Source organism: Cannabis sativa, chromosome 1 (genome assembly GCF_029168945.1).
Source record: "Cannabis sativa cultivar Pink pepper isolate KNU-18-1 chromosome 1, ASM2916894v1, whole genome shotgun sequence".
Taxonomy (NCBI): domain Eukaryota; kingdom Viridiplantae; phylum Streptophyta; class Magnoliopsida; order Rosales; family Cannabaceae; genus Cannabis; species Cannabis sativa.
In genome coordinates this window covers 6,847,580-6,860,140 of record NC_083601.1, presented here as the reverse complement: position 1 = coordinate 6,860,140, position 12,561 = coordinate 6,847,580, and the positions used below count along the sequence as shown (strand labels likewise).

General features: G+C 38.1%; 1 protein-coding gene across 4 annotated transcripts; it reads left to right on the top strand.

Moving 5' to 3' along the window:
• Positions 1 to 339: 339 nt before the first annotated feature.
• On the top strand, positions 340 to 7,067 carry LOC115704658 (ARF guanine-nucleotide exchange factor GNOM). Of its 4 annotated transcripts, none has more exons than XM_061103200.1 (4): positions 340 to 606; positions 1,814 to 2,623; positions 2,845 to 2,896; positions 2,969 to 7,067. In XM_061103200.1, exons 2-4 carry the CDS (start codon positions 1,922 to 1,924, stop codon positions 6,517 to 6,519), a joined length of 4,305 nt encoding a protein of 1,434 aa, XP_060959183.1. In that variant the 5' UTR covers positions 340 to 606; positions 1,814 to 1,921; the 3' UTR covers positions 6,520 to 7,067. The 4 variants fall into 4 exon arrangements, with proteins under 4 accessions (XP_060959183.1, XP_030487719.2, XP_060959173.1 ...); XM_030631859.2 differs by having other exon boundaries at positions 341 to 606; positions 1,814 to 2,650; XM_061103190.1 differs by having other exon boundaries at positions 341 to 606; positions 2,845 to 7,067.
• Positions 7,068 to 12,561: the final 5,494 nt, after the last annotated feature.

The window sequence follows — 12,561 nt, the reverse complement described above, 5'->3', positions numbered from 1 at the left end:
CAAATAACAACTCCCCATGAGTAACACACTCGAAATTGTAAAACAACAAAACAACATGCTAACTTTTAATCCAAATAAGTTCACAAGTACCAAACACAACTCCCCCTGGAAAAAGGGTCTAGAGTTGATAAAAACAAATTGAATGCTCAATAAAATGCATATTAATTAAAAATATTTTGACAACTAAATTGCCAAAAAAGGACCTAACAACTTTGTTCTTGGTACTTGCAAAGTCGCGGAAGACTGATGGGAGGTCTCATTTGGGCTTGAAATGAAACAATATTGATAACAAGTGTGATTGAAATCTAAAAAAAAAAAAAATAGTTTTCTTAATAAAAAAATGCTACTCTTTTAAAAAAAAAAATGTTTCTCTATTACATATTATGCTGCTGTTATTAATATTATTAGGTTTATTTTTATTTTTATCATTAACAAACAAACAAACGTGAAGAGTAACGGTTCCGATCGCATCCCAGCGGAGATGATTTGGTGACTGGCTGCACCTGTACTGGTTTCGCCACCAGCTACGTCCTCGACTCCTAAGCCCCTCTTCTTTTCCTACAATTCTCTTCAGCTTTTGACTTTCCATGCTTCTTCCAATCTCAGGTTCTCTATACTACTCTCTATTTCTTTCGTTTATTTACTACTCGATTTCATTTTCAGCTTTTCATATTTTTATTCCACTTCAATTTGTTCTTATTTGAAACGTATTTTAAGGGCTAATTAATCCTGGAAGGCCTTAGATGCCGTTGTTTGGGGCTCCAAAATGTCTTGTTTTTCTGCATTTTCATTTTTAGGATCCAAAAATTTAAAGATCTGTTCGATCTTGTTTGACTTGAAATTGAATTGGGATTACATTGCTGTGTTGAACTTGGATCTCGTACTTTTTATATTAAATTTAGGTTGTTTTGTTCTCTGGTGTGTTGAATTATGTCTATCGATTTTCTTAAATTAGATTTGATATATCTTTTGATAAATGAATGGTTGATTAATACATTAGCCATTTAAATTTGACTAGAATTCCTTTTGAAGCTCATTAGTTGACCATAACCGGTAATAGGTAGAAATGGGTTGCTGTGGATTTTCTGTATGGAGTGTTTTATTACACCTGAGAGACAACGAGGAATGGTTCTGGAGTTGGTGCCGCAATGGTGGCAATGGAGTTATATTGTTATTATGCTGCTACTTTGGGTGTTTTAATTTTTTTTTATTGTTTTAAGTTACTGTTACACATTATGGTCATGTAGTATTGGATTGAATTTAAATTAAAAGCATAATAGGAAAAACATAGAAGAATAAATTAGTTGATCATTTTTCAACTCTAAATTAGGAAAAGCCAAGTTGGATGTGAAGTTGTAATTGTTTTCTTCTTATCATTGAAATGCAATAGGATAAAATCATCTTAAACTTTTTGATGGGATTAAGTTATGCCATACTAAGGGGATCATTTAGAATGTTTGTTTAGTTCTTTCAGTTCCCCCTATAATTTCATTACAAAATCACATGATAAAATTATCTAGTCTGATGTTGCTCTTCAAATGGACCTATATGTATATGCGGTTGTGCAGTTGTGGGTGTTCTTTCTAATATGGAATTACATTGATGAAAAGAAGATTGGCATAAAATTTTCTGTTTGTAATAATGCCCAATGCATTTCTGGCTCCTAATGGCGTAGACTTATATTGGTCGTGCATGTACTGAGAACTACTTTTATTATGAAATCTTTGATCCTACGGTTTTATTATTTATTAGTGTAGATTCATGGAGCTCTTTTTTATATGTTATTGAACACTATCCGTTTTCATTTCTGTAGATTGTGAAGGAGCTTTTTGCATATGTTTCTACACTGTATCTTCATAAGAGTCCGTATCTCCTAGCTACAGTTAGTCCTTGGGTACTTTCTTAAGAATATTGCTTCAAAATGGGGCAGCTAAAGCTGAAAACAGGAATCAAGGCAATGGAAGAACCTCTTCCTGAATGTGATCGGTATTCTAGTAAGGCTACTTTATCATGCGTGATTAATTCAGAAATAGGAGCTGTGTTAGCAGTAATGAGGAGAAATGTAAGGTGGGGCGTGCATTATATGTCCAATGAAGATCAGTTGGAGCACTCCCTAATTCAGTCTTTGAAAGCATTACGCAAGCAGATTTTTACATGGCAGCATCGCTGGCATACCATCAACCCTTCTGTGTACCTTCAACCATTTCTAGACGTGATTCGATCGGATGAAACTGGTGCTCCAATCACTGGTGTTGCTTTGTCTTCTGTTTACAAGATCTTAACACTCGATGTCATTGATCGAAACACTGTAAATGTTGAAGATGCAATGCACTTGTTAGTTGATGCTGTCACTAGCTGTCGATTTGAGGTGACTGATCCTGCATCGGAAGAGGTTGTTCTAATGAAGATATTACAAGTTCTTTTGGCTTGTATGAAGAGCAAAGCATCTGTCATGTTGAGTAATCAGCATGTTTGCACTATAGTGAATGCTTGTTTCCGTATAGTCCACCAAGCAGGAACTAAAGGTGAGTTATTACAGCGTATAGCTCGGCACACCATGGATGAACTTGTTAGGTGTATCTTTTCGCACCTTCCTGATGTTGACAACTCAGAAATGTCTCCAGTAAGTGGAGTCAATACTCTCACCAGGGTAACAATGCTCTTTTTTTTTTCTTTCTTTCTCTTCTTGGAAGTTTCATTGTGCTGTCAAGTACGGGATAAGATGTATTGCTGATATGTGATGAAAGAAAAACCTAATGATTTGGTTTTCTTATGTCAAGAATCTCTTCATGTTTGTAATATAATTATCAATGTTTAATAAATATGAATTTTTTTTCTATGCAGAGTTCTGGGTTGAACAGTGAGCCTGCATTTGGGAGTAGGCAATATGAGAATGGTAACATGACTTCTGAATATGATGGTCAAACGTTATCTGCAAATCTTGTATCCAATACTTATGTACATGCAGGAGCAGTAGGACTGGATGATGAGACAATTGAGACTGGATCTGGAAAGGATAGCTCATCACATGACTTAATTCTGATGACAAAGCCATATGGAGTACTCTGCATGATGGAAATATTTCATTTCTTGTGCTCTTTGCTAAATGTTGTTGAGAATATGGGAATGGATCCCAGATCAAGTACTATAGCTATTGACGAAGATGTGCCCCTATTTGCCTTGAGTTTGATAAATTCTGCTATACAGTTGGGTGGTCCTTCCATTCGCCATCACCCTACATTACTGTGTTTCATTCAGGATGAACTGTTTCATAATCTGATGCAGTTTGGCCTGTCAACAAGTCCACTTATTCTTTCAATGGTATGCAGCATTGTTCTTAATCTGTATCATCATCTGCGTACTGAGCTCAAATTCCAGCTGGAGGCTTTCTTTTCTTGTGTGATTTTGAGGCTTGCACAAAGCAGATATGGAGCATCCTACCAGCAGCAGGAGGTTGCAATGGAGGCTCTTGTTGACTTCTGTCGGCAAGAAACATTTATGGTGGAAATGTATGCTAACTTAGATTGTGACATACCTTGCAGTAATGTCTTTGAAGATCTCGCTGATCTTTTGTCTAAGAGTGCTTTCCCTGTCAACAGCCCCCTGTCATCAATGCACATTCTAGCTTTGGATGGTCTTATTGCTGTTATTCAGGGTATGGGTGAGAGGGCTGCCAATGCATCAGTTGGTTCAGAGTGCACTCCATTTAATCTTAAAGAGTACACTCCATATTGGATGGAAAAGTGTGATAATTATAGTGACCCTAGTCACTGGGTTCCATTTGTTCGACGGAGAAAATACATCAAAAAAAGGTTGATGATTGGAGCTGATAACTTCAATCGTGATCCCAAGAAAGGGCTAGAATTCCTCCAAGGAGCACATCTTTTGCCTGACAAACTTGATCCTCAAAGTGTGGCATGCTTTTTCAGGTATACAACTGGGTTGGATAAGAATCTAATTGGGGATTTTCTGGGGAATCATGATGAGTTTAGTATTCAGGTTCTTCATGAATTTGCTTGGACTTTTGATTTCCAAGATATGAATTTGGATACTGCATTGCGACTGTTTTTAGAAACATTCAGACTGCCTGGAGAGTCACAAAAGATACAAAGAGTCTTGGAGGCATTCTCAGAGAGATATTATGAGCAATCACCACATGTTCTTGCTAATAAGGATGCTGCTCTCTTGTTATCATATTCATTGATACTGCTTAATACAGACCAACACAATGTACAAGTGAAGAAAAAAATGACAGAGGAGGATTTTATTAGAAATAATCGAAAAATTAATGGTGGCAATGATCTACCTCGAGAATTTCTATCAGAGCTGTATCACTCAATATTGAAGAATGAGATTCGCACAACCCCAGAACAAGGTGCTAGTTTTCCTGAAATGACCCCAAGTCGGTGGATTGACTTAATCCTCAAATCACAGAAAACTGCTCCTTTCATATTATCAGATTGTGGAGCCTACCTTGACCACGATATGTTTGCAATAGTGTCAGGGCCAACTATAGCTGCTCTTTCTGTAGTTTTTGATAATGCAGAAGATGAAGAGGTTTACCAAACATGTATTGATGGATTCCTAGCTGTTGCGAAAATTTCAGCATGCCATCATCTCGAAGATGTACTTGATGATCTTGTTGTGTCTCTCTGTAAGTTCACGACGCTGCTGAACCCATCATCGTTTGAGGAACCTATGTTGGAGTTTGGTGATGACACAAAAGCTAGAATGGCAACTGCGACAGTTTTCACCATTGCCAACAGTTATGGTGATTACATTCGCACAGGTTGGAGAAATATCCTGGATTGCATTTTAAAGCTGCACAATCTTGGTCTTCTCCCAGCCCGTGTGGCCAGTGATGCAAGTGATGAGTTGGAGCTTTCTGCTGACCGCGGACATAATAAACCTATCACAAATTCTTTATCTTCTGGTCATATGCCTCCTGTGAATCTTCCTAAGAGACCGTCTGGATTGATGGGCCGATTTAGTCAATTCTTGTCCCTTGACACAGAAGAGCCAAAGTCACAACCTACTGAGGAACAACTAGCAGCCCATCAGCGTACGCTTCAGACAATTCAAAAGTTCCATATTGACAGCATCTTTAGTGAGAGTAAGTTTCTGCAAGCTGAATCTTTATTGCAGCTTGCACAAGCACTCATCTTGGCTGCAGGAAGACTTCAGAAAGGGAGCAGCTCGCCTGAGGATGAAGACGGTGCAGTTTTCTGTCTGGAGTTGCTGATTGCAATAACTCTGACTAATAGGGACAGGATTGTGCTTCTTTGGCAGGGTGTCTATGATCACATCTCAAACATTGTTCAGTCAACAGTCATGCCATGTGCTCTTGTGGAAAAGGCTGTCTTTGGTCTCTTCCGTATTTGTCAGCGGTTGCTTCCATACAAAGAGAATCTCGCAGATGAACTTTTGAGGTCATTGCAACTTGTGTTAAAACTTGATGCCCGGGTTGCCGATGCATACTGTGAACAGATTACACAAGAAGTGGGTCGTCTTGTAAAAGCAAATGCTTCTCACATCAGATCCCAGTTAGGGTGGCGTACTATTACATCCCTACTTTCTATCACTGCTCGACATCCTGAAGCTTCAGAGTCTGGGTTTGACGCTTTACTATATGTTATGTCTGATGGTGCCCACTTGTTACCAGCCAATTATGTTTTGTTTGTGGATGCAGCAAGGCAGTTTGCTGAGTCTCGTGTTGGACAGGCAGAGCGTTCTGTATGTGCACTCGATCTTATGGCAGATTCTGTCGATTGCTTATCACGGTGGGCCTCTGAGGCTAAGAAAGCTATGGGAGAAGAGGAAGCTGTCAGGATGTCTCAAGATATTGGTGAAATGTGGTTGCGACTTGTGCAGGGATTTAGAAAAGTTTGTTTGGATCAGAGAGAAGTGGTTAGAAATCATGCTTTGTTGTCATTACAGAAGTGCCTGACAGTAGTGGACAGTTTACATCTTTCTCATGGTCTTTGGTTACAGTGTTTTGATCTGGTTATATTTTCAATGCTTGATGACTTGCATGAAATTGCCCAAGGTCAAGCTCAAAAGGATTATCGCAACATGGAAGGAACTCTTATACTTGCCATGAAACTCTTGCCGAAGGTATTTCTTCGGTTGCTTCCCGATCTATCTCAACTTACAACCTTCGTCAAATTATGGCTTGGTGTTCTCAACCGCATGGAAAAATATATGAGGGTCAAAATTAGAGGTAAGAAAAGTGAAAAGCTTCATGAGCTAGTACCTGAGCTGCTTAAGAATACCTTAATTGTTATGAAGACCAGGGGAGTACTTGTGCCTAGAAGTGCTACAGGTGGAGAAAGTTTGTGGGAAATGACTTGGTCACAAGTGAATAACATTGCTCCTTCCTTGCAATCTGAAGTCTTTCCTGATCAAAGTTTAGAGCAGTCATGCCATGGTGAAGCAGCAGCAGATCTAGTATCTGATGAATCAGACAAAGTACCGTCAACCCAAATGTCATCTTTTGAAGGTGCTGCTGGTGGAGGTTAGGAGTATGTATAGTGTATTGGCAACTCTAACTGAACTCATTGATGGATGTTGATTGCAACTCAAGTTTTCTTAAATTTAGTTATGTGTTGAGATGGTTTCTTTTCCAGAAATCAGAACTTACAGAGTCTGTACAACTCTTTGTTCATGTTGGTTGGGAAACTTTAGTTGTTGCGACTTACCACAGCATGAAGGTATGGCTATGGTCTACTCTTTGTCATTTATGGTGAAGTCAAACCGAGGCAGGTTGGTCAGTTTTTCAATGAGGACCAAAGATCATTGGTTTTTCTGAATTGTGAGTTTCCATTGATCTTCTTCCTCCGCGAAACTTTAGAGAAGACTTTCTACTTAAATACATAATGATACATATCTTTAGCGCCCTAGTCGTAGAGTGCCCATTTTACAGAAAATTTTACCATTTATTTTTGTGTTGTATTTGATCTATACCAGTATGAAAGTGATCCTTATATAATTTTGTATTATTGATGTACACTGTACAGAACCAAGATTTGTTTCTTAGTATTATTTTAAGACTTCCTTTTATACTTCTATCTACTGTACTTCCTCACTGCTCATCAAATTTGTTAGTGAATTCTTTGAATTAGCTCCCTCTCTCTTGCCCTCTCAATTACGGTCGATATTCGAGTAGCACAGTTATTCAGCTTCTTGAATCTTGATGCTGCTCCCTCACAAGTGTAAGTTTTCTTCTTAGGAAGTTTGTTTTTCTTACCTAAAGAAATATTGTTGGAATCTTGTACTGTTATTTGCGAACAATTGAAAGTAAAGCTTGTTTTAACCACACAAAGGCTGTACTATACATGTGATTTAGAGTAGGTATTTGATTCCCAACAAACTACTGATTCATACTAGCATTTATTTTCAAAACCAATCAATCTTTTGTTGGCTGGCATTACCTTTCTTGGATTATTATGAAGCTTTGGTCAGACTATAAATCCAAGTTTTGTTTCTGCCTATTTTGGCCTTTTTTTGTGTGTGTGTGTTTGTTTCTGGGTTTCTTTTTTAAAAAAGATTCTGCTGGAACGAAAGTGAAAAAATCTCCTAAACCAAATGCTGGGAATGTTTGCTCCACGACGGAATCCAACTACTCGGAAAGAAAAACTAATGAGCAATTTTCCTTATACAACATTTTTTTTAATGGATAGTAGTTATTGCTTTGACCATCTATAAAATTACATCACATAAATTGTTTCAATCTCACCACACTATACCAAAAAAAGAAATAGACTCTTATTTTTACCAACATATGCTAAACACCAAAGTTGAAAAAAGGTCAGGTGAGTCCAAACGCCCAAAACATTGAACTTCACTTTGTATTAGATTATATAAATTACACCAACTATTTTCGTTCATATATTCAAAGACAGTAACTTATTTATTAATTTAAGATTGAACAATAGAGATAAAGAGTTACAAAATTTTGTTATCATCAATTTAAATACTTCTCAACTCATTTTTTTTTCCCTTTTAATGTTCATCACCACGCATTTTGTAAAGGGAAATTTGATTTTCTATACTTAGAAAATCAAAATTTTTTTTCCCTAAACCAAAAATTTAAAACCTAAAAAAACTATTCTTTTTTTTTCAAAACCCCAAAAATACCCCCCTCACAATATTCTCTCTCTCTCTCTCTCTGCATCATCTCTCTCTCCCTTTATCTCACCCCAACCGCCCACCCTCACCCACCCACGTCAACCCCAACGCCGATCACCACCCTCACCCCCGTCGACCACGACCCCAACCCCTCCGACCCCAACCCCAACCCGAAAGAGCAACCCCAGTCCGACCCCAACCCGTCCGACCGTCTCTGAAACTTTTTTTTTTTTCCCTGCGATTTGAGAGAGGGAAGAAGACAGAGGTCCGATGGTCGGACCTTGGGGTCCGATGGGTCCGACCAATCGGACCCCAAGGTCCGACCGTCTTTTAATTTTTTTTTTCTGCGATTTGAGAGAGAGAGGAAGAAAGAGGTCCGATGGTCGGACCTTGGGGTCCGATGGGTCCGATTGGTCGGACCCCATCGGACCCCATGGTCCGACCATCGGACCTGGGGTGTGGGATTCTTGGGACCGGCCGAGATAGAGAGAGAAAGAGAGATGCTGTGAGAGTTTGGGGGTATTTTTGGGGTTTTGAAAAAAAAGGTATAGTTTTTTTAGGGTTTAAATTATTGGTTTAGAAATCAAATTTCCCTTTGTAAATTCCCAATACATCTTCTAATTTGACAAAACTACTATTTTACTGCACTCTATTGTTTATCACATAAATATTTAAATATAATATATATATAGGAATATGATTTTGTCCCGTGATATACTTTCACGGAATGTATTCCGTGGTACATTAGATGAGTTTCAGGGTACATTAAATGAGTATTAGGGTACGTTTCTACTTTTTAACCCTAATTATCCCTAGATCAATCTCAACCGTCAGATCAAATAACTCCCTCATCTGACGGTTGCCGTACATCACGGATTACAATTCGTGAAAGTACAATAACAGGACAAAATCATATCCCTATATATATATTTTATTTTTTTTATAATATTTTTATATAGCATTGTATTATAAATAATATTACTATTATGAAGTCAAGCCATTCTATTGTGTCTTTCTATATTTCATGACGATACTAAAAGGATAAAAGTGTATAAAATGGGAAAGAGGACAAAATTTATTTCTCCTCGTAACAATTAAATTTATTACTAGCATATTGTGAATTTTTTGTACAATTTTGAGGCAGAAAACAAGTACAAATATATTCTTCAAAACAAAGATGTATGCATTTCCAAAAAAAAAAAAATGTATATGTAGAGAGAGACATTTTATGATTTTCAACTCGATCTGCCTAAATAACAAGCAAATATATATAAAAAAATTCAGCAAATTTTTAAAGTCAAATGCTATTTTACATATTCAAATAATATTAAATTTTCATAAATACGTTTTTTTTTATATATATTTTATTTATATTTTTACGATCTATATTTTTCTTTTACAATTATATAAATTTATTTATTTTTTTTAAAAAAAGTAAGTTTAAAATTTTAAAATTATAAAAATATAAAAGATAAACCAACTTGAGAGAATAAATAAGATGAATGTTCAGGTGACACCAAACTACCTGCTACTTGAATTACCGTAGAATAAGGGGAGCCATCTTAGAAAATGACTTAACTTAAAAGACAGATGATGTCGGTGCAAGGCAAGGGAATAACTTGTTTGGTCTTGCGGTGCACTCACTCTCGTTACGAGAATAAAGAAAGCTAGAAAACTAGGATTGTCTAGAGGGGCTTGCCCCACGACTTCAACTAATAGTCCAACTGTGCTTGACTTGTTATCAAAAGAGAGTCCAACTGCCACTGGAACTCAAACTCAAACCGCAGGAGAATGGTCCTAGAAACTCCTCCAACTTCCTCTTCTACTCAAACTTCCGAGAAGGAAACCCATCTAAGAGAACTAGCAATTCAGCATATTAGCCTAGGAATGGACAAGATGGATCAAAACATGCATGAGATACTTCCTTAGCAAGTAAATAACAGTTAAAAAGAGATTGGATTGAAGGAACTCGCTCAATAAAGAATCTAGCATAACTTAAGAGGGCTCAAAGGAAATCTTCCACGGTCTCTAGTGATAAGGCTCCCCTACCCCTATCTCTAAAGGGGCCTATCACTTCGTTCGTACCTTCTTGGCTTAGGCTTCCAACTGAACTTACTTTATGGCCTTGCTGCCCACCGTGAGCAGAAGCTAAGTGCTTGAAAAGCGTGCTAAGAAATGTTTGTGATTTACTAGTTGATTCAAGGAGGGTCTATCTTTGATGATTGTGACCAATATGCTAAAGATTCTCCCGACCCTTTTTAACAATTACAGAAGCAAATAATTGCTTTAAAATATAGATTATGATTTCAAATCAATAGTTCACTACCGTGAACTCCCCATTTTATTTGAACAAGCTTTGTTACTACGTTACTAAAGAAAGTTCCATACTATCGAACTATAGGCGAGCTTCTTTAGTGTTTGCTATCTGCTTCCGTGCTTAATTTCACATGAGTAGAGAGAGGAGGTTTCTGAAATGGACACGGACTCAAAACTCCTTGAGCCTATACTTCCCTGGGGCTGAGAAGAAAGCTTAGAATTCGATTGGAACATTTCCTTCGAGGGCACTCATAACTAAAGTACTCCCAATTGTAGACGCAGAAAGGGTCTTTCTTTAGTTAGGAGGGAAAGCAAGTTAGTTACATCTACGCTAAATAGAAAAAAAAAACTCACCAAAACTGATTTGCCTGCTCATCTAGATCCATTGCCTTCCACATTTCCCTCTAAATCATCGATACATAAAAGGGTGGCGAGGTCCCGCCCCTCTTTCTTGGCCGGGTTAAAAGTGAAAGCCACCAAAATCTAGTGGAATGCTCTTGAAAAAAATTCACTTGAGGGAGACAGAGGAGAGTGGAATTTTGTGTGTAGGGTGAAATTCAAAGATCTACGAAGGAACGCCAAAAGCGAAGGCAGCTCTCTAGGTCCCTACTGACGCTGGAGTGCAAAAGCATGGGGAGCAAAAAAGATTAGATACCCTGGTAGTCCATGCCGTAAATGATGAGTGTTTTCCCTTGGTCTATCCAGATCAGGGGCCCAACTAACGTGTGAAATACTCTACGGAGAAGCACCAACTCCAACTATTCGTGCCATCATCATTGGGCTTACAAGAAAGGGAAGCTTCCAAGTAATATCCCCCTTGCCTTGTCCAGTCCATGGTAGATTCAACCTTGAGAAGAATAAGCATGGATGTTGGTCTTGAACTACGTGAAGGCTTTAGAGAACTGGGTTTTTTGCTTCAACTTTAGTTCCACTTCTCTTGAAGTGTAATACTCTTCCTGCAAGTTTTCCTATCCCTGGGAGCTTGATTTCACACTGACAGGTTTGAAGGAAATGGAATGCTATTTGGGGAAGAGACAGGTCCGCCATAGACAAACATGAAGGAAAGGGAGTGCTAGTCATCTCCTTTCTTTCTATGTGTTGATTGATATGGATATTCATACCTTTTCTCAATCCCTTTCGTTATGTTTTGAAGTTTGTATCGCACTAAAGAGAGGAGGTGGCACCAGATAGTTTGTTGGTGAAGAACTCCATTCATAAGAGTGAACTGTGGGCTACAAAAAAGTGGGATTGCACCTCAGTTGTACACTCCCATTCTTACATCCCTTATTGATATTGAACTACGTTCATGAAGGAACCAGAATTTTGACAGGCCATCCCTCTTTTATGCGCCACTTTTCCCTTAAAGGAAAATGAGTTTTGTTCCTTTGGGTGCGGTCGGAACATAAAGATCAAAGAGTTAACTAAGTATCAGATCAACAAAATGGAACAAATGATAGGTCAAGATCACGTTTTTCATTGGGAATTGAAGAGGGGAGAACGAGTAGACATTGGACAATTAATTTCTATTTCTTGTTATCATGGAATTTATCATAAAATATTGATTGCCCTCGTCGCTGTAACTAGCTCATCTATTTACTCAAGTTAGATGTATCTTACCTTACATCAAAAGTCCCTACCCTCATGTTTCTCCATCACTTCATGATCAGTCTTGTGATGAAGAGAAAGATTTTTTGATCCTCCACTAAGAAAGGGATCGTCACGACAACTAGATTTGCCCGGTAAACAGCTTTGGGACTTCCCATGGTTTATTAAAAGGGAGGGGAGATTTTATCTTCATTAGGGGGAGATGAAGATTTTCTCACACTTAGCTAGTTTGGCTCGTGCCAGTGGGTGAGGGGTGCACTTCACATTAAAGTTCTACTCAAAACCTACTTGACTTCCTCAATGATTTGTTTGGATAGAGGTTGGAAGAAGCAGGCACAACCACCAAGTTTAAGGAGTCAAAGGTTAGTGATTCTTAACCTGTGACTATCTCGTTGCTCTTCGTGAGCCATAGCAACATGATTTCATAAAAAGAAAGCATTCGCAGTAACCCTAGCGACTTCCTATGATCATCGATCAAATAGCATCACGCTTAGGCTCTCGAGCCTTAAATCA

Coding starts and splice junctions, on each gene's coding strand:
- LOC115704658 (XM_030631858.2), top strand. CDS start 1,922: ATGGGGCAGCTAAAGCTGAAAACAGGAATCAAGGCAATGGAAGAACCT. Junction 2,651..2,844: donor GAGTCAATACTCTCACCAGG/GTAACAATGCTC, acceptor TTTTCTATGCAG/AGTTCTGGGTTGAACAGTGA.